Source organism: Rutidosis leptorrhynchoides, chromosome 8 (genome assembly GCF_046630445.1).
Source record: "Rutidosis leptorrhynchoides isolate AG116_Rl617_1_P2 chromosome 8, CSIRO_AGI_Rlap_v1, whole genome shotgun sequence".
In the NCBI taxonomy this organism is placed as follows: Eukaryota; Viridiplantae; Streptophyta; class Magnoliopsida; order Asterales; family Asteraceae; genus Rutidosis; species Rutidosis leptorrhynchoides.
The window spans coordinates 312,991,617-313,013,756 of NC_092340.1; the positions used below are offsets into that span (position 1 = coordinate 312,991,617).

The 22,140-nt window shown below is 34.2% G+C and overlaps 3 protein-coding genes across 4 annotated transcripts; 2 read left to right on the forward strand and 1 right to left on the reverse strand.

Annotated features, from left to right (window-relative positions):
- The first annotated feature begins 1,295 nt into the window (after positions 1–1,295).
- LOC139862510 (transcription elongation factor 1 homolog) lies at positions 1,296–3,475 on the forward strand. The gene is made up of 6 exons (XM_071851124.1): positions 1,296–1,379; positions 1,489–1,525; positions 2,158–2,286; positions 2,480–2,550; positions 2,771–2,792; positions 3,194–3,475. Exons 3-6 carry the CDS (start codon positions 2,174–2,176, stop codon positions 3,273–3,275), a joined length of 288 nt encoding a protein of 95 aa, XP_071707225.1. The 5' UTR covers positions 1,296–1,379; positions 1,489–1,525; positions 2,158–2,173; the 3' UTR covers positions 3,276–3,475.
- Positions 3,476–4,863: 1,388 nt separating this feature from the next.
- LOC139862927 (OPA3-like protein) lies at positions 4,864–7,878 on the reverse strand. The gene is made up of 4 exons (XM_071851552.1): positions 7,677–7,878; positions 6,521–6,655; positions 6,269–6,355; positions 4,864–5,362 (listed from the first exon to the last, which is right to left on the reverse strand). The coding sequence occupies exons 1-4, from the start codon at positions 7,803–7,805 to the stop codon at positions 5,204–5,206; spliced, it is 510 nt and encodes a 169-aa protein (XP_071707653.1). The 5' UTR covers positions 7,806–7,878; the 3' UTR covers positions 4,864–5,203.
- Positions 7,879–9,836: 1,958 nt separating this feature from the next.
- Positions 9,837–14,292, forward strand: LOC139862566 (uncharacterized). 2 transcript variants are annotated; one of them, XM_071851183.1, is made up of 9 exons: positions 9,837–9,925; positions 10,576–10,688; positions 10,799–10,860; positions 11,335–11,458; positions 11,667–11,815; positions 11,922–12,029; positions 12,116–12,235; positions 13,304–13,477; positions 14,019–14,292. In XM_071851183.1, the coding sequence occupies exons 2-9, from the start codon at positions 10,577–10,579 to the stop codon at positions 14,118–14,120; spliced, it is 951 nt and encodes a 316-aa protein (XP_071707284.1). In that variant the 5' UTR covers positions 9,837–9,925; position 10,576; the 3' UTR covers positions 14,121–14,292. The 2 variants fall into 2 exon arrangements, with proteins under 2 accessions (XP_071707284.1, XP_071707285.1); XM_071851184.1 differs by lacking the exon at positions 9,837–9,925 and adding an exon at positions 10,073–10,090.
- Positions 14,293–22,140: the final 7,848 nt, after the last annotated feature.

Consider the following 22,140-nt stretch of genomic DNA (forward strand, 5'->3'; position numbering starts at 1 on the left):
TTTTTATAATATATATATATATATATATATATATATATATATATATATATAATTTATATTAATTAATTATATATTATATTATATTTACGTGCATAGTTGACTTTTAATTTTTGGTCCAATGACTCGTACGTTTACGCTCGACTAATGTCTCAGTTCCGGTTTCTCGAATGTATTTTCGTATGCTTAGAAAACTTGTACTTTACGTTTCGTGATTCGTACCTTTGTCAAAATATAATCTTAAATTATCAATAAACTATATTACTCAAAGTATAACTTATACATTTTAGTAATTTGGTCATTTGCTTCTATAAATCAACTCCTCGTTGTTTATTAAAATATATTTAATAATATCAAAACGTTTTATATCTAATTCAATTCTATGCATTATCACATTGTAAAATATATATTTTCGTTTAGAAAAATATAAATTTGTATATAATATTTATTTATCAAACGAAACAATAAATGGGTGTTACTATTGTTTACAAAAATAATTTCGAACCTTGATATACATATATATATATATATATATATATATATATATATATATATATATATTCATATCCATTTATATATTCGTTCGTGAATCGTCGAGCATAGTTAAAAGGGTAATTGAATGTATGAACATAGTTCCAAAATTTTCTAGACTCAACATTACAAACTTTGCTTATCGTGTCAGAATCATATAAAGATTAAGTTTAAATTTGGCCGAAAATTTTCGGGTTGTCACAAATTCTATTTATTCAATTCTATGTGTTCGGTTTAAAAAATTTTGAACCCAAAATCGAAAATGATTTCAGTTTCAAACTGATATTGAATCGAAAAGCGAATTCAAATTCGGTTCGATTTCGATTAAAACTGAAAAATTCAAAAATCATTCTAACCAAAATAATTATTACAAAACTATTTTAATTTTGATTTTTTATTTAAAACCAAATTTTCTAGTATATATATTGATAAATTTATATATTATTAGTTGACATTCGGTTTTTCGATTAAACTGAATTCGAAAAAGTAAAACTGAAAATTGAACTGAAACTTAACTTCAAATTTGAAAACTTAATCAAATAGTTTGATTTTTATGACTTCTATTCAGTTCAATTTTCAAGTTAATGAGTTTAAAATTAAATATTAAACGCTATATTAAACGACAAAGCCCCTACTATAAAAAGTAGAAAAATACATTATACTATCCGTGACCTAATGTCCTAATGTTAAAATATAAGGTAATAAATTGTTTGTCTAATGATAGTTAAAGGACTATATTGTAATATATTGTCTTGAATCCTATTCGCAGACCGACCTCATTGTATACCTCCTCCAATTTGCGTTTCTTTGGCAAAATCATTCGTTCTGTCAACTCGTATTCATTCGATCAGGTAAATATTCTTTCCATTGAATTAATAGTATTCGATTCGTCTCAAAAAAGAGGTTAATTTTCTAAAGTTTATCAATTTTATTGTTTTTATTTTTATTTTCCTTTTGCAGATTGAAGATCCGCTAGATTGATATATTAAACCGCCAAGTAAGTTCGTGTTTATGAGTTCAGTTTTTATAAAAGCTGTACGCTTTTTTATTTGAACGTGAATAGATCACTAACGTTTTGATTAATATTTGTAGAGATTGAATTTGCTGCAATTGTGTTAGTTGTTAAGGTCGTTTAGGGTTAGGGTTTTAACTAATATTTGTTGTTGATGCATATATACATATAGAAGTTAATATTATTATTTATCTAGTACTTTGGTGAGTTTAGAGCATGCTTTTCAATGAGGTTTTTGTGATTTTGTATGATGTCGTCGGAAGATTCATTCATAACTAATCAAAGTTTTGAATGCATAAGAAGTAACAACAATTGTGGATATTTGGTGGCTTTACCTCTTTAAAGTTTTGTTTTTTATTGAATGAAAGTCTTCGTAATGAAAGAAAAGGGCCGAATTACGATCAAGAGGCAAATGGTATTGTAAAAGATATGTTGCTATCACATTAAGCCTGTAACCGCACAGTATTCACATTCTATAGAGCTATACAGTATAACATATGAAAATGGATACACTGTATAAGATACTCGGCATATTATCATAAAATTAGTGCCGTATATTTTGTCTAAGTAATTTTGTGATGACAAATCTGATTTGATGATGATGGTTCTGGTTTCAGGGAAGTCGCCTTTACAATGGGAAAGAGGAAGTCAAGAGCAAAGCCTGCACCTAGGAAGCGAATGGACAAACTCGACACTGTATTTAGCTGTCCCTTCTGCAACCATGGGACCAGTGTTGAATGTCGCATGTACGTATTTTTTTTTTGAGGATTCAGTATCTGCTCTTTATGTTTATAAATTAGACACCATCCTAGTTATTATGTTGTTTTTTTGTTACTCAAAAGTTGGTATCTAAATGTTAAAAATTGGATCCCTTGATTTGGATTGAAGCTTAGAGTTTTTTTGTAAATGGTATCTTATTTGGTGCTTGTCTGATTTCAGTGATATGAAGAATTTGATTGGCGAAGCATCTTGCAGAATATGCCAGGAGAATTTCAGTACTACTATCACAGGTACTTTTGTTTTGGAACATACAAATTTATCTGTAAGCAATAAAAGTGGTAGCTCAATTTTATGTATTTTGTTGCTGTTGAGGGCCATCAAGATGCGGTTTTTTATGACATTTTCGAAATAGATGATGAAAATCTTAACTATAGCATAAATTTATTCCTTTTTTTCTGATTATTATTACTATCAGTTAGTAACCACTCTCGTTTATTTTCTTGCTTGCAGCTTTGACAGAACCAATAGACATGTAAGTGTGACAGTCTTTACCCCCTTCACCCTCTTTCATCAACTGTTATGCTTAGGGTGGTAATATTGACCCATTTGTTTGAGTGGGTCGATGTGGCTCATGCTTTATCTCATTTGGGTTACGCGGATTGAAAATCACTAATTGTATTTTTTAATGCATACAACTTAAAACAGTTTCTAGTTATATCTTATGGTGCATTATCTAATGTACAAAAAACTGGTTGTGGGTCAACCCAACCTGATAATATAAAAGATCATGAATTGTTGTTCATCGAATTCGCTTGACTGCTCTCAAAAAAAAAAAAAAAAAATAGTAAAAAAATCAAATTCGCTTGACCTGTCATCATGCTTCCTGTATCCATGTTCGTATCTCTTATGGTTGAATGTTAAAAACATGCACAGATATAGCGAATGGATTGATGAATGTGAACGTGTTAACACTGTTGATGATGATGGGGTCCCTGTTGAAGATGACGATGCTTAGAAGCTAAATGTGAAAGCTTGGTGATATCTGATATCAATTAGATACCAAGTAGTATGTATGATGAATGGATTTGTATTATATGAATTGGAACGTACGGTGAACTTAGGTTGGGAACTCGTTAATGACCTAATCGTATCGTATAAATATTAAAAATAAACAAATTTGTATTTTAGGTCTGTTGCAAAGTATCTATTTTTATCGCTCCGAGTATTTTATCAGTATAGTATTATGTTTCTGCTAGCCTGCACAAGACGTTAACTTGGTATGTAGTTCGTTATACTTGGTTGGAAATGCGAACTGAACTGTTCTTTCACGTTTCTTAAATCAAAATTAACCATACAACTTATTTGCATGAACTAAAGTATACCAAATCAGTATTGTAAATCTCCTTATTTCTCTCTCCGAGATCTCATTTTTGGAAGGTAACCGAGACGAGATGTTCAACTCGCGAGATTTCTCGGTCAACGGGGTAAAATTTAGTCAAAGCCACGATTTTCTTGGGTTTTCTAGCTCATTTCTCGGATTTTCTAAGATTTTCTCGTCATTTCTTAGATTTTCTCGCTCATTTCTCATATTTTCAAGTAAATTCTCGTAAAAATGTATATAAATAAGAGTTAAGGCTACTCAAGGGTCATATATTTTTTTTTTTGTCCCGATGTCGGCCATGTACTCAAAAAAATACTATTGTAGGCCATAAACTTTGAAAAAGTGTGTTAATGTAAACACAATTAATTTGTTAACCTGCTGTTAAAAGAACACGATGAACAAAATTTTTCAAAGTGAAATTTGATAAAATTGAGCAGCGATAAACAAATTTTGTGAAGATTTTGGATCTAAAACATCAACAAAATCGAGTTATTAGCATTTTTTTTTCCAAAAAAAATCGTTACTAAAATCGACCCATTTCTCATATTTGGTTATGTGTTTGTGAAATCCATCAATGGGTTTATGTTTAGAATGATCTACCGCAGCTAACTACAAATTTTGATAAGTTTTGGTCGAGTTTTGAGGTGTTTTCGATTTGCACCACCATAAACCGCCATGGATTCTGCAGGATTTTGCTGTTGTTGATGAAGATGACCGGTTTAGCAGGTAACCGGTTACATTTTGTTTACATTAGCACACTTTTCTCAAGTTCATAGTCTACAATAGTATTTTTCTGGGCATATAGTATTTTTGTGGGCATATAGCCTACAATAGTATTTTTCTGACCATATAGTCTACATCAAGACAAAAAAAAGTATATGACCCCCTATAAATAAACATCTCTTTTTTTTATATATATTTATATTAAAAAAACTAAAAACTCAACGTAAGTCAACTTCCAAGATCTACCGAGATGACGATATCTCCCCAAAAATATGCAAACGATCTCCCGAGATCCGAGAAACGATGGAAATTGTATACATACTAAACCAACCTCGAATTACAAAGCTGCTAATTCAAGCATAAAGATCATGTTTTTTGTAGTTAATATAAACGTCAAAAATCTTCAGAGAAAGTTCGTAGCTTGTGATGATCATATTGCTTTCAAGTTTCAAGGAGCCTAATTATGACGACGACGCCACAAAACTAATGTTGTCAGCGGTCTTAGATTTACATCTCATAATCATGCTCAACCAAAAATCAAGCACATTTCACAAATCTGTCAAACCCATCTATTAACCCACCAACATATGACGTTAACTTTGGTATTGAGTAACAAAACAAGACACTATAATAACATAACCGAGTCTTGCAACTTCCCTAATAAAATAAACAAGACCTCATACCACTCGATACCTTTTTAATTAGGTGTAGTAACCACCAATATCACCTACTACAAGATATTTAAAAGTTGCATGTGGTCCATAATCAAGACCATCATTTGCAACAGTTGGGTTCGAACCAGGATACATGGTTGCACCAAAAACAGGGATAGGGTCAGATCAAGCTGGATTGGTTGAATTGGGAGTCTGGGTAGAGCTTTTTGAAAAGTTTAACACACCCGCAAGTCCTTTTCCTTTGGCAAGCTGCTCAAGTTCTTGAAGTTTTTGTTTCAGACATTCCACTTCTTTTGCTAAATCTTCGTCTCGTTGCCTCATAACCTATAGCCCAGAAAGATAAACAATATATAAAAAAAAACACCGAGGTATTGCCTGAGTTGTTTCCAAGCCTTAGTAAGGGGGACCCGCGATTAGTTGACAAGCAACCCGGGTTCAATTCCGATAATGGGGAGGTTTTCTCCAAGATTTTTCCGCGATTAGTTGCCAAGCAACCCGGAACCCGCAATTAGTTGCCAAGCAACCCGGGTCAATCCTTGGAGTTTCCTACCTAGCGTGTGTGGGTCGCAAATGAGAGTATTCGATGCGAAAATTTGCCATTCAAAAAAAATAAACAATATAAAAAAAAAGCAACTCAGGTCGCCTAATCTTTTGCACTTCATACTAGAGGTGGCAAAAAGGGAGGGTCGATATGGTTGGCTAAAGGGTCCAAACGGGTAAGTTTGTCATAGGTTAAAACAAATTAAGTTAGGTTGAAATTATTTTGTATTTGTTTATAAATAATTAGAGTGCATCAAATAGTAGTATAATATTATAATTATAATGTGAATTATAAAAGAATTATAAAACTTTTATGTACTTGCAAACATTCCGGGAGACTTTTGACCCATTTCCTTTAAAGCAATTTTGCTTCATTTTTCAATTTGACCCGTTAGAGATAAAACACACCCCGAATTGAGCCGTTCATAAGCAAAATGGGTCGAGTCAACACCTCTAAGAGATGATATTGATATTATACTACATAAAACGCACTGAAACGGTCACTGTAAATTTGAAAATATGTTACTCCAAGCTTAGCTTGCCTCAGGTTCATAATATTAGTTTCTTCAAGGACAAATAAGAGCCATGAAGCTCTTTGCTTTCAGGAAAACATATACTATGAAACTAAATTAAGTCCTTTTCGATTTGTGGTAGTATAAAGTAGTAGTAAAATACACAGGAACAAATTACCTCCATTTCTTGTCTGCGGGCTTCTTCCTTTTTAGCTTCGGATCTAGCACTTCTTTGCACCTCAAATATAAGTGCGGCTGTTGCGACCTAATCGAAATAACACAAAGTAATTCAAAATTATATAAATCATAAATAGCATTAAGAGCTCCATAGCCAAGTCTTTAACTATCGGTAAAGTGTCAATAATTCCAACAATTGTTTATAACATGGAAATTAAATTAAATTTATAATAGCAGGAAGAGTATAGTATACCGAGAAGACAAAGAGTTCACTAATGAGGTCCCCAGCTGCCTGAACAGCTTTCTCCTCATTCAACGGCCGGATTTCAACGTTTGTTGCATGTCCGTAAATCCGTCTTTGTATGTTCGTCGTTAGCCTGTGGTTTGCCTGTTTTGCGACACAACACCAAAAGGAACACACAAGTTGATATCGATCTATTAAAAAATCTAGAAATTTAACATATTGCAGCTTTCAAAATAATCAGAGGTTAAAACAATAAGAATAATTTAACTTTGGATGTTCTAAGATTTTAGACCAAGGACAACAAAATAGCCTCAAATAAAGGGCACAGCTGAAGGATGCAAAGGCTTCAAAGATGATTTTAGTATTGGTGATTTATTGAGATAAAAGACTATTATGAAAAGATCCCATGTGTTAATTTCATTTGAAGCTTTAGACAAAGGTGCTATTGAGATATTAGGCCCTTATGGTATCTCATACACATTCCGACGATTGGCCGAACGCTCTATCAGATACGACGACCTACTCGTTAGTTGAACCAGACTTTGCCACTCACCTTCATGTCGATTACTTGAGACTTGATTCTAGACAGATTTCATGAACTTGAACGATTATTTGGTTTACTTTCGAAACTTGTTTTTACCGAAAGGAAGTATGGCAAGCAACAATACTTGAACTTATATGTTGTCCAAGATTGATTTACTCATACCTTGTCCGTAAAATGCTTAGGTCACGTGTTCGATTGACCGTTTGTTTACAATCAAAATTAGATACATGATAACTTGGTTTCATTTATTAACACCTAGCAGTGCTAGCACAAAGCACAATCTTACTGGTTTGATTTATGAAAGGTAATGCATCACATGTAGCTTGAACATCATGATCAACAAATAAAAAAAAAAAAATTATAGAATAAAAAAGTATTCACAAACATCAATGCACCTAACTTTTATCATAGACATCAAGAGATTTAACACAATTAAACCTCAATCAACCAACTATAATAAAACGCGATAGCTAAACCTTGTACCGTATTATTAACGTATCATATTTTTAGTTCACAAATTCAATAAAATATAGAATAAAAAAGTTTAATCAATCAATCAATCAATAGCATACAGAAACGAATGATCGGTGCAAATGTGAAGTAATGAAAGCAATTATATACCTGCGCTAAACCAATGATGGAAGTTCGAAATTTGGGGTGAATAGCAGCTTGTTGTTTGAGCCTGCTAGCAATGGGTTTACTTACGGTTTTCAATAAAAGTGTTCCGAGTTTCACTAAAGGGAGAACCATTACCCTTGTGTGATCTCTGCTCCTGGTATGATAATAATCGGGTAAAAATGACTGTGTAGACCAGGTGTTTGATGAAATGAAATGGCTTGACAAGGTGTTTGATACTTAAATGGAATACTAATACTAAGTGAATATAAAACTAAGTGAAAATAAAATTAGGAGGTAATCTCCTACCATTTTTGATCCATCTACACCTAATTTATTATTATAGTTTTATTTATTTATTATACTTAGAATTTATATTTATATTTAGAATAATAATATAAGTTCAACTCCCTAGATTAATTTAAGAATATAACTGTAAATTATGAGACAAAGTGTAAATGGATCAAAAAGTGGTGTGTGTCGATCACCAAATTATGAAATATACATTATATAAAAAAAGCTATCGCTAGATGTAATAAAGGACGAGTCTTGTTTTCCCTCTCGCTAACCACGAAAAGCACCTAGAGCCTAGAGGGGCTGTTTTGGCTCGTGGAGTGAGGGGAGAAGGGTTGAGTGCCGGTGAAATGTTTTTTGAGACTTGAACCACTCAATGAAAAATTATTTACGCCATATCTCACGTTCAAGAGTTTGATTATTATTATGCTTGCGTATAAAAAAAACATAGTTCATATAGTATCTTTGTACTTTTTTTTACGTGGATGATCACCCTGATTTGTAAAAGTTATATGGGTGGTCCCTATCTCTAACAGCCGTTAAAAAGGTTTGTTAAATCATTTCACATTCACATCACGTGAGAGGTGATTATCCTTTTTAACTTCGCCCTTCGTTTATTAGCGTTATTTAACCCGATGAAACGCACTTATCACTTCCAGCCTTCGATTAAAACCCTTTGAATTCTCACTTACCATAAGTCGTCATGGTTGTGGTTGAATGCCAATGTGTTGTAATTATAACATCTTGAACTGCAGTATGCCATGCCCAATAGAGGTATTGTAACCCTAATTTGTGCAACTTCCAGTTAATTGTTATATTTGTTAAATTTAAGATTTTATTGTTGGTGGATATCAAAGTTATAGTTATAACACAATAGTATTATTTTTAATTAATATTTTAATTAAATATTACATTATAAATGAAATGACATAACCTCAAAGGTAGCCTGATGTTGAGTTTTAAAGATCACTATTATTGACCTAAGTTCATTCATTGTAGTCTACTATTTATAATCGCATTTAAAAATAAAAAACAAATACGTAAAACTATGTTTTGTTAATGCATCGATGATTGATAATATTATAAAGAAAACTCATTGGTTTTTCATTCAGCATAAATAAATACTACTATATAACAAGAGTAGTGTATTAATACACAGTGACATCTTAAAACTTAAAATAGACAGAAGAGTCTTCCCTACAATTGATATTAATAAAGTTAATTATTGTATTCCACATCAGTTGAGTGTAAAAAAAGACACAATGACATTGTCTACAAAAGCATTGATACCCATTCAATCGCTCATTTCTTTATTTCTCAAACCGTTTGATTTACCACATTTATCTACATTTGGTTTGGTAGACCACGTCAGATCAAAGTATAGTTGAGAATTCCATGAAAATTCAAAAATGTGAGAAACAAACATAATTAAATGAAAATTATATCATTAATTATATGCAAGTATGCAACACACAAGTGTAGTTGTCTCAATCATTTAGTTCACACCATATCTTTTTTTAGACCACTAATATCTTTTGACACACGTGAATTTTAAAATGTTAACTTGTTCGGAAATCTCCAGTTCTATGTTTATTTTCAAATTCACAAAACATTTGATCTCTTTTATTCGTCTCTAGGTGTCTATATATTCACCGTAGTCATTTTCTTCTTTAAACCTCACCATTAAATTTAGGGCTATGTTAAGCTGCTACTCTTCATAAATCTTATCAAATGGCTAAATCCAAAAAATTGAGTGTTGTTAACATAAGCTTTGTGTCAGTTAAGTTCACGAGTTTGAGATAAGGGACTGAAAATGCAAATTTACAAATTAGATACAGTTTGCGTTATGTACCCTTCTGCCCCTGCTTTGTACAAAAAATTACTACAGATCATCTTCCCCTAAACCTCGTTCCTGGTTTAGCAGCAGCTTGAAGTTCCATATTTCCTTGCCGCCATACCAGGTACACGTGTACATCTATTCGTCTTTCTTATATATGTAAAATATATATAATTATATAATAATATATATATATTTCTCTTGGTTGCTCGGACGCATTATAAAACCCTAACATTTTCACTTTCTGTTCATCGCACTAAACCCTAATCTCACACACTTACGCGATACTGTACGTCTTCTGGTATATCGTGCTCTATGATTTATCGTTCTTGTTATAACTTTATATATATATATGTCATTACCTTTTTAATAGTTTATCAGTATCTATTTTAAATAATTGTGTAGTTTATATTACAGTTATTAATCATTTTATATCCATTTCGTCTAGCTAGGTACAGACCGATTCGATATTGGTTGTCCTACTGGCTATTAAAATTTAATGTATCAATTGTTCTGAACATGATTAGATACATATATGCTAGTTCCAATCAAAATAATCGAATATACAGCACACCGTGAGGTCAATTCAATTCTTCTTTGTATGAATAACTAATACCGATTCGTTACTAAAGATATCAAAGATAGAAAAAGGAATGAAACACACTCATTAGTAGTAGTCTTTATGTACTATCACTAGCTGTGATTTATTTATAACTTGTTTACAGGTCTTTAATAATAGAATAATAAATCGTTCTGCTTTTTTGTTTCCTGCAGCATGGCTTTGCCGTGTTCCAGAACGTTGTTGCGCTCCGTGGGTTCAGCTTATAAACTACATTGCAATAAACATCAGGATGTTTTGCGTCGATCCTTCCACATTCTCTCTAATGGTAGAAAATACATTTTTTTCTTCTTCCTGAAACGTATACTGTGTTGATTTCACAGTTTCAGAGACTCATTTTTTATCGGGGGGCTTATTTGTTTATGATTCTGAATGTAGCTCTGTACAATCATGACATTGGTGATACGCAGTCTTCCATGGAATATTCTATTTTGAAAAAGGTAAATCATGTCTATTATTTATCTTTGTTCAGGTGTTCTCTTTAACAATTACTTTGATTAAATGTTGTTTTCTTTAACATTTACTGTGATTAAATGTTGTTTTATTTTAGTTTCAATTGGCTTGCATTGCAAAATTTGTATTTGTACTTTTACTATTGGTAGTTAGGTGTGACAAGGCGTTATATGCTTTACTAATATTCACTCCTCTTATTACCTGATATTAACTATTTTCAGCTATAGCACGTAATGAATGTGTAGTATGATCCAGTTTTCGTCTAGTTTTTAGTATACATACTGTTAGAATGCTGTATGTAATCACATTGATGTAACTTCTCATGGAATTCATCTCAAGAAGTTAGTAGCTTTGTCTTTTTACTTGATAAGTTGATCTGGTATGTACTCAAAGTTTCTTACTGTATGGATGAATGAATTTTTGTTATAGTAACAACAAGTGTTTTCCTACTTTTAATGCAGGCACGCTTTCCTTTGGTGGGCAGTCGAGGTTTGTCTACCATGCTAACTTCAGAGTCGGGTGAAGGCTCATTTCCATCTGATCTACTATCCAGGAAACAGATTATAACCCCCGAACGTACTATAGGTATATAATATGCAGTCTTTATATCCCATAACATATACATATTTTTTAATGGAAACATGGTTTAATGGAATGACTTATCTATAATCAAATGTAATGAAATACTCTTCAGTAATAATCAACTAGGAAACACTTGCTAAAGATAATATTATTAACTCAGGTTGATGTAACTGTATGCATTCTGATATGTTTACTGAAAACATTAACGCAGGGCAATTACAAGACCTTGTGATCCGAGTCACAAATTTTCACAATGAAGACAAAGGAATGATGGTGTTGGCTGGCGATGTTTTTGATCTACCAATCAGGAAGGATATCATTCACCGTGTTGTTAGATGGCAACTTGCAAAACGACAACAGGTTTTACTTTTTCCTTTTTCCTTTTTTTTTATCTACACGTTTCCCGCATAAAATACTATGAAAATTATGGATTTTTCCAGTTATCTGAGAATTTGACAATTGATAGGGAACTCATTCTACGAAAACTATAAGTGAAGTGAGTGGTACTGGAAGAAAGCCATGGCGCCAAAAGGGTACTGGTCGTGCAAGACACGGAACATTGCGTGGACCCCAGGTAATTTCCAGTGTTACATATTTTTTAGTCTATTGTATACTTGTTTTTTTTTGGATATTCTAATGTATGGTAGTTGTGGACAACAGTTTAGGCATGGTGCTGTTATGCATGGTCCAAAGCCACGTAGCCATGAACATAAGCTCAACAAGAAGGTCAGGCGACTAGGCCTTAAGATTGCTCTCTCTGCTCGTGCAGCCGAAGGCAAGGTAAGTCTTCTTCTCGCCCGTGTTTCTCCATGTTGTCTGCCGAGCATTGTTATTCACATAACTCGTGATCTTTAATCTTATCAACAGTGGTGAGCATGGGTAGGTATTTCCACCCGTTCATGTGAAAACACCCTGTTTGTTTGTATGTTAGTGGATCAAACGGGTACGATATAGAAACTTAACTAACAGGGAAATGGGTCTAATAAGTTGAATCTGTTAGTAGCTCTTAGCATAATACCCCCTCCGTCTCGAAAAAACTGTCCCCTAGGAATTCTTGTTGGATTTTATTATATGTTCGATAAATGTCAGTTTTGGTAATATATTTAAGTAAGTTTGACTGATTTTATTTAAAGAAATAAATGATTAAAAATAATAATCGAGGGTAAATTGAGGTTTTAATTATATTTAATAGTTATTTTATGCAAGTGGACATTACTTTGGGGCACACATATAATTTGTAAGGTGGGGTATTTTTTGGGATAGAGGGAGTAGTTGTTTATATACCTTATATAAGTTGATTTATTACAAAATGATAAGGTCATTAGTCATTATGGTAACAATGGATTTATGAATAACATCTAATATATTCCCCCGTCTCATAAATATTGTCCCTTGACAATTCTTCTTAGTTTTAATATAGATTGATGAAATGTCGGTTTTGCCCTTGTATTTGAAGCACTTTTTACTGAAAATTATTAAGAATTTTATGATTGAGAGTAATAAATGAGGAGTTTAATGATTTTCAATTGGTAAGTTTTGAAAGTTGACGATATAACCAGTGTTTACAGAAGCAGAGATGTATATTGGTTAAGTGACCTTTTGCCCCTTAATTGCTTATATATAGGGGTTTATAGAAAACATATTTTTTTAATACGTCTATATTGATATTGATATCTCATCCACTTTTATTAAAATAATTTAATTACTTTTTACCCGGTAATTAAATTTACTTAAAAAGTCAAAGTCAAATCTGTAAATATTTAAGTTCATTTTTTTTTCCTTGTATGTGAAAAGTTTGTGGTTATGTAATTTGGAGTCTGTACTTATGAGAACAAGTAAAACATGCAGCTTTTGGTGTTTGATGATTTTGAGCTCCCGGATCACAAAACAAAGAATATTGTGACTTATGCCAATCAAATGGAAGATAGCAAAAAGCTTCTACTGGTGGATGGGGGTCCCATTGATGAAAAGCTAAAACTGGCCACCCAAAACCTACATTATGTTAATGTTCTTCCCTCTATTGTAAGCTACCTTTTCTTTCTTATAATTGTCAATCATTTTCCATAATTATTCACCTCTCAATCTATCGTTCCATCAATCGGTACTCAACATGTGAGCACCATTACTTCATTTATTGAGAGTAGAAGCTTTTGATGATAACAGGTTTGGATCTTGGCACGGTTGTAAACGTCAGTTGTGTCGGCCGACGTGTTGGTTTGGGGACTAACCCGTTCCGTTTCTCCCAAAAACGCTTAAAAAGTCGGTCAACGCTAAAAGATGGGTTAAAGTCGGCCAAAGTTGGGCTGAGTCGGTCAAAGTCAAAGTTGATCACTGTAATATTTTTTAAAATTAGATTTTGTGCCCTGTAGAATGTGTAAATATGTATGTATGCCTGTGTGTGTATAATTGATTTATTACTAAAAGTCAACATTGGTCAACGCCCATCTCGTCCCCGACTCGCGACTTTTACAACATTGAATCTTGGCTGAGTTAACTATTACGCAGATGGTTCAAGTCTTTATTGAATGGATTTAATAAGAACAATTTCTTCATCTTGTTGCAGGGTTTGAATGTGTACAGCATCCTTCTGCATGACACATTGGTAATGTCTCGTGATGCTGTTAACAAGATCGTAGAGCGTATGCACACTCCAATTAATCGTTGAGTCAGTTTCTGGTTGTATTGCACTCGCCTTTATATAGAGGTAGTAATTTTAACTCACTCTGCCATTGATGAGATTTTGGTCTGCTATTGGAGTTCTGCAAGTGTGCGATTGCTTATTTCGTGATGCCACCTTCACTTTAACTTTGTAGTCTCTTTTGTTATATCTATGCTGGCACTTAGATCATGATGTTTTGACAAGAATAAGATGATGTTGCATAAACATCTTATTTAAATGTTTGATCAAGATAATTCTTTTTGTCTGTCCTTTGTTTGATTAAATTGTTGTAATTTTAATTTTTTTCTAACTACGGAGTAGTTTTTACTAGATTACTAGAACATCTAAATCAAGTGGGTGTAGCTTTCAAAGTTGATATTACTAAGGATTGGGGCTGCTGCATTCCGCTATATCATCATATATATTGAACTTAAACTTGGATATCTTTGTCAAAACTAGCCGTAACTTGTAGTTGATATCTAGTAGCCGGTAGTTATTAGCTTTGTATATATGTATTTATGTGTTTGATAGAGTAGTTGGAACTCTTAAAGTAAATAGGAAAATGACAAAATGCTAAGAATTTTTTTTTTTTTTTCAAACGCTAGTTCTATTCGCCTTTACCCTCAATCTAAAAGCTTTGAGTTCTTATAATCAAACGAAATTTTTTATTAGATAATATCTTTTTCATAAAAGTTATAAGTTTAAAGCTCCGTGTCAGACATGCCTTTGGTAAATTAGAGACAACTACAGACACGCCTTTGGTAAATTAGAGACAACTACTTTCTACAAAGTAACAACAGTATTTATATTTATATATATTTTATATTGTATATTTATAAATAAATGAAATGTAATTCAAAAGTTTCAGTTATATCAATCTCAACAATGACATCTTTTCTCACCATGATAGACTATAAGATGAGCATTTTCTTCACAGTTTCTCTCAAAAACGTGAACACTAACATTAATGACATACTTCTTTACGAGGACATGACCTCATCAAATTACAAATTAATTAAATAAACTAATGTATAAGTGTTAACACCAAAATACAAAAATACAAAGAAGTAAGTAATTTTATACCCTCTCTTCGAGTGTTCGTGCTACAATATGCTATCCTAAGAAATAATCCACGACAAGCCTGGTTAGGACAAGGCGATCAAAATATCACACACCACTGATTGCATTGATGCCCTTGAGGACAAGGTTAAGACAAGATGGGAGCGGACCCCATTGGCAGTGTTTTAATGAAGATTGTTGTTACAATATAGAAAAATAGTGACAATTTACTTTGCTAAGAATAACCCGGGGATTAATTATTATCACATATACTAAATACAAGAGGGATTCTCGTCTTTCATTGGTACAAGTTTCTATTCATGTTTTCCGTTACTATTTTTTATTTTTCACGGTTCACATTTTTCTTGTTGGTACACATTTTTCTATTCTCGTCTTTCATTGGTACATTTTTCTTGTTGGTACACATTTTTCACGGTTCACATTTGTTTTCATTGTACAAACTTCTCATTTTTTTCATGATTTTTTTTTATTAAAATCATTCCCATCGAAGCGCGTTGTAGCGACCCGGCCAAATCGTCATTGACGGCGCCGACTACTTAGGTCCCGTTACGTGGTCGTAGTCCCTATATGAGACTCGTTTGACCAAAATTATGTCGCATTCATTTGAAAAGTACAAGACTTACAAAGTTTAGTTTAACAAGCGGATCGACAACAAGTTTAAGTTTACAAAAGTTATAAAGTACAAATGAAATATTTAGCGACATAATTAGTTTAAATCACAGTTGCTATAAATAGCGTAAATATGTAGACCAAGGTTTGAATCCAAAAAGTGCTATCCCTAGCGTATGTATGTATGTATCTTGACTCCAAGCAAAAAATCAGAGTGTATGCATGTATGCTTGACCCCAAGCAAGTATGAGTGTACGCGGAAGCATGTATCAAATAGCCAAGTATGAACCTGAGAAACATATAGAAAACTGTCAACGCAAAAACGTTGGTGAAATCATAGGTGTATTAGTAAAAGTTATATTTTGAACCACAAGATTTAGTATTTCCATAAATTGATCATCCAAAAGTTGCATTCCAAAAGTTGGTTCGCGAGCACCCAATTATCAAGACTTAACGTTTCCTTCCATAGAACCCCATCACAATAGTGTTAGAACATACACTGTTTCCCGAAAATATATTTCATCCGTAGACGGTAGCGAACCGTCCGTAATGAGGGTTTGTCAAACCCGTATGGCCACACAATATAAGTTCTCGCTTACACCCTGCAAGTGTAACTAATGATAATCGAATTGAGGATTTTTGTTCTAACTCGCTGTGGAATGTTTGTTTTCCTTGTACTTGTGTTCAAAGTATAAAAGTAAGTAGTACAAAATGTAACAAAGTATATGTTTCTCAGCCCACAATTTAAAAGTATAAAAAGTTGTTGAAAAGGTGGGACTATGATCTCACCTCGAGTGCACGAGTATAAATGTACTTCAACAAGTAAACGTGTGCATGAAAGTTGCTTAGCCTTGACCTAAACAAGTAAGTTATATCAATTAACCGGTTACGACACAAGGTCGGGTGAAATGTGTTCAATTAGTCCTATGGCTCGTTACGACTCGATTAAGTATAGCATGTGAATCACGTTGTCAAGTTTCATACAAGAAACAAGTATAAAAGCATGTTAGAATGATTGTATAAAAGTTTGGTTAAGTTTGACTAAAAGTCAAACTTGGTCAAAGTCAACGAAAAAGTCAACACGTTCGGGTTCGGTCCCGAACTATTTTTCTGAGGTTTTTATTCATATATAAGCATATTAGAACAAGTTTCATGTGAATCGGAGGTCGATAGCTAGTCAAACATTTCGCGTGAAATGCGCCAAAGTGAGCAGAATCTGGCCAGGCGATTCTGCGCGCCGCGCGGGGATGTGGCGCGCCGCGCCACTACCTGGCCAGAGAATTCTGGTCAGTTTTCAAAGTATGCACGAACCAAAACACAAACATTCACATTTTATGATCCGCAAACAATTAGAACATGTATTTTATATCATCGGAAAGCTATTTCGACAAGGAATACAACTAACCACATATCATTAATCAAAAACATCATTTACAATAACCGAAAACTCGTCAATTGATCAAGAAAGGTTTATTTTCAAAGTTTCAAGTTCGTAAAACGTATTTTATGATTCGGGAATCCAATTTACACATACGATATGCCATTTTGAAGGTAATGAAGCATACATTACAACTAAGCACTTACTAATAACATTTCATGGCATTCGAAACATCAAAAGCTCGTTTTAAGTCTATCAAACCCTAACCAAAATCCGCAAAAATCAATATTCATGTTTTTGAAGTTTCCTTAATCAACCTACGCATCAAAACGAAGCTAGTGATACTAGTAACACAATTAAAACATGCACTTTAACCATCTAACAACATTAACTCATCCAAAATCAAGGATTAAGCTAACCCATTTCAAATGTTCAAACTAGTTACTCAAAACAACGAATCGAGCAAACAAAACATATATTCATGTTATACACGAGCCATAGACACTAACTAACACAATTTCAAGTCAAAAACACGAATTTAAAGAAATCTAGAGTTTTAGAAATGTTACCCAAACGAGATGAAGTTTGTATCAAAATGTAGAGGATGAAGAGAGGATCACGAAAATGTAATCGGATTTGTTGTGAGCTTCCAAGATTGAATTTAGATGATGAATGATTGATAATTGGGTGTTTGTGTGTGTGTTCTTGATAGAGAGAAAGAGAGAGAGGTGGAGGTGATTGAATGGAGGAGGGTGAAGGTTGACTAGTTGACCTAGTCATCTCTTTGCCCTCTTGGCAAGTTTAGTCCCTCAAGTTTCAAAGCGGGTGCGGGAATTAACCAAACGAATATTTTTAAAACGCTCGAGTAAACGGGTGATGTCAAAATTAAATAGCGGGAATATAATGAACGTTACTCACGGAAACTATTAATTTAAATACGAAAGATTTTGTTTAAAAAAAAAAGACGGTGTTAAAATTAAATTTAACGGAAAAACACGGGATGTTACATTATCCACACCTCAAAAGAAATTTCGTCCCGAAATTTAGTTGGAAGTAGTAGTCGTTGAATCTTCCTCGAGATCTTGTGTTGCCAATTCTACGAATGAGGGAGAAGTACGTTCTAAGGTATTTCAACGAATTTTGACGGTCGGGATCATGTGTTGTTTTAAGGTTTGGCTTCACGATTTATGGTTTCAACCGGTCCTCCTAGGAAGTGAGGGTTATCGTCGATAGTGAGTTCATCAAAGGAGATAACAAGTTCTCGTTTCGCAAAACACGTCTTTGAGTTGATACATCGAATGTAGGATAAACGGAGACCCAAAATGAGTCGGAAAAGTCTAAACGGTTAGCGACGGGTCCAAAACACCCCAAGAATTTAAAGGATCAAAGTATCGCGGATTTAGCTTCCTACGTTTCCCGAAATGGATTGTACCTTTCCAAGGTGCGACTCTTAACGTGACGCGGTTTCCCACGTGGAATTTGAAATGTTTACGTCTAACATCGGCGTAGCTCTTGGTGATTACGAGTCGCGTAGGGTTTTACCTGAATATGAATAAATTTTCTCGGTTGCTCATGAATAACCTCGGCCCCGGTGAATTGATCATCGTTTACTTGGTTCGACAAAGGAGAATGACGTTTCCGGTCACATGTGGTTTCAAAAGGAGTGACGTTAAAACTCGAATGAAAATCATTGTAGTACGAGGATCCGGTTAAAGGAAAATACTTTTCTCAAGTAAATTTAAAGTTGGTAATACAAACTTGTATTATGGTTTCCAAGGTTTAAATCGCATGTTTGTTCGGTCCGTCGGGTTGTGGATGGTACGCGGTACTCATGTCTAAACGCGGTCTCGAGACTTTTTGTAAGGTACTCCAAAATCTAGAAGTGAAACGAGGATCTCGATCCGAAACGGGGTACATTTCCCTAAGGCATATTGAACAAGTTTGCTAGGAATTGAAAACGTTAGCTAGGACAAGTTTCTCAAGAAAATTCGCGTCGCGGAAGATTTATCAGTTTCCAAAAACGTTCGTCGGGGCAAGTCCTCATCGGTTTCTGAAAGAAAAACGTTCGTCGGAACTATTCACCCTCGAGGTGAATACTAGTATAACGTGGAGAGTCTCTCTCCACTGGGAATTTAGAATAAGGACCTCCTGAACCGGGAGTACGAGGGTGATGCAAAAGAAGTTTCCGCCTCGGTGCGAGCATAACGAGTAAATCGTAATTAGTCAATAAGACTGTGCGAGGACGAGATAGTATACACGTGTAACATACGGTTGAAGTCGAGAGGAATCGGTAATTCATTCGGAAGCATAAATATAATTTGACAAAAGTCGAAGGGGTGTCCCCGGTATGGTTGTTATCAATATTCTCGGAGTTTTCGGATGTCCAAACATGAAAAGATGAAGTCATGTACATGGCACATGGTGGTGTTTAGGTTGATCGAGTCTAACCACCATCACGTGTCACTAGAACTTTGGTATGTCTTACCGTAATATAACCACGTTGATCGAGTGTCGTTACATTACGCTAACTCATACCTCCATTCCCACATCACTCTATAAATTCAAGTTCGTGTCATCGTGAAGACCTAAAATGAACAAAATGTAACGACGTCTCAAACGTGACTCGTATTAAATCGAAAGAATTTCTGTAAATCTAAGGAAGCGTTTCCCCGTGGGAAGTGTATAAACGATTGTTAACGTCAAATCGGTTCGATTCAAACAATAATGTATTTAGGTATGAAAAGAGTAACGAGTCATGATAACGAGTAGTACGCAACCGTAGTGATAAATGTTGATGACGATACTCACCTAGAGTAGTGATGGTAGTAACACTAAAAAGTAGATAGTAAGAAACACCAGTGGGAAACCGATAGTAAGTTGAAACGGTGGCAAATAACAATCCGGGAGACAGAGTTCCCGAACAAGTGTGACTAATGAAGTCGTCGTCATCCATACGTGTATGAATCATGAATTTACGTGTGTTACCAAAAAGTGGCGGAATACGAGTTCGTAGGATGAAGGTTGGGTACCATTAAAAAGTTTGCCTAAGAATGATTCAAGTATAATGCACAAGTAGTCAAGTAAGTGCTATCTATAGCAAATGTATGTCAGAATGCAAATGCTAACTATCCGGTTGTAGTCTAGACTCACTAATGCGTCCTAACGACTCTGTTAGACACACTAATGCACGTCCTAGTTCCCTACAACCAACGCTCTGATACCATCTGTAGCGACCCGGCCAAATCGTCATTGACGGCGCCGACTACTTAGGTCCCGTTACGTGGTCGTAGTCCCTATATGAGACTCGTTTGACCAAAATTATGTCGCATTCATTTGAAAAGTACAAGACTTACAAAGTTTAGTTTAACAAGCGGATCGACAACAAGTTTAAGTTTACAAAAGTTATAAAGTACAAATGAAATATTTAGCGACATAATTAGTTTAAATCACAGTTGCTATAAATAGCGTAAATATGTAGACCAAGGTTTGAATCCAAAAAGTGCTATCCCTAGCGTATGTATGTATGTATCTTGACTCCAAGCAAAAAATCAGAGTGTATGCATGTATGCTTGACCCCAAGCAAGTATGAGTGTACGCGGAAGCATGTATCAAATAGCCAAGTATGAACCTGAGAAACATATAGAAAACTGTCAACGCAAAAACGTTGGTGAAATCATAGGTGTATTAGTAAAAGTTATATTTTGAACCACAAGATTTAGTATTTCCATAAATTGATCATCCAAAAGTTGCATTCCAAAAGTTGGTTCGCGAGCACCCAATTATCAAGACTTAACGTTTCCTTCCATAGAACCCCATCACAATAGTGTTAGAACATACACTGTTTCCCGAAAATATATTTCATCCGTAGACGGTAGCGAACCGTCCGTAATGAGGGTTTGTCAAACCCGTATGGCCACACAATATAAGTTCTCGCTTACACCCTGCAAGTGTAACTAATGATAATCGAATTGAGGATTTTTGTTCTAACTCGCTGTGGAATGTTTGTTTTCCTTGTACTTGTGTTCAAAGTATAAAAGTAAGTAGTACAAAATGTAACAAAGTATATGTTTCTCAGCCCACAATTTAAAAGTATAAAAAGTTGTTGAAAAGGTGGGACTATGATCTCACCTCGAGTGCACGAGTATAAATGTACTTCAACAAGTAAACGTGTGCATGAAAGTTGCTTAGCCTTGACCTAAACAAGTAAGTTATATCAATTAACCGGTTACGACACAAGGTCGGGTGAAATGTGTTCAATTAGTCCTATGGCTCGTTACGACTCGATTAAGTATAGCATGTGAATCACGTTGTCAAGTTTCATACAAGAAACAAGTATAAAAGCATGTTAGAATGATTGTATAAAAGTTTGGTTAAGTTTGACTAAAAGTCAAACTTGGTCAAAGTCAACGAAAAAGTCAACACGTTCGGGTTCGGTCCCGAACTATTTTTCTGAGGTTTTTATTCATATATAAGCATATTAGAACAAGTTTCATGTGAATCGGATGTCGATAGCTAGTCAAACATTTCGCGTGAAATGCGCCAAAGTGAGCAGAATCTGGCCAGGCGATTCTGCGCGCCGCGCGGGGATGTGGCGCGCCGCGCCACTACCTGGCCAGAGAATTCTGGTCAGTTTTCAAAGTATGCACGAACCAAAACACAAACATTCACATTTTATGATCCGCAAACAATTAGAACATGTATTTTATATCATCGGAAAGCTATTTCGACAAGGAATACAACTAACCACATATCATTAATCAAAAACATCATTTACAATAACCGAAAACTCGTCAATTGATCAAGAAAGGTTTATTTTCAAAGTTTCAAGTTCGTAAAACGTATTTTATGATTCGGGAATCCAATTTACACATACGATATGCCGTTTTGAAGGTAATGAAGCATACATTACAACTAAGCACTTACTAATAACATTTCATGGCATTCGAAACATCAAAAGCT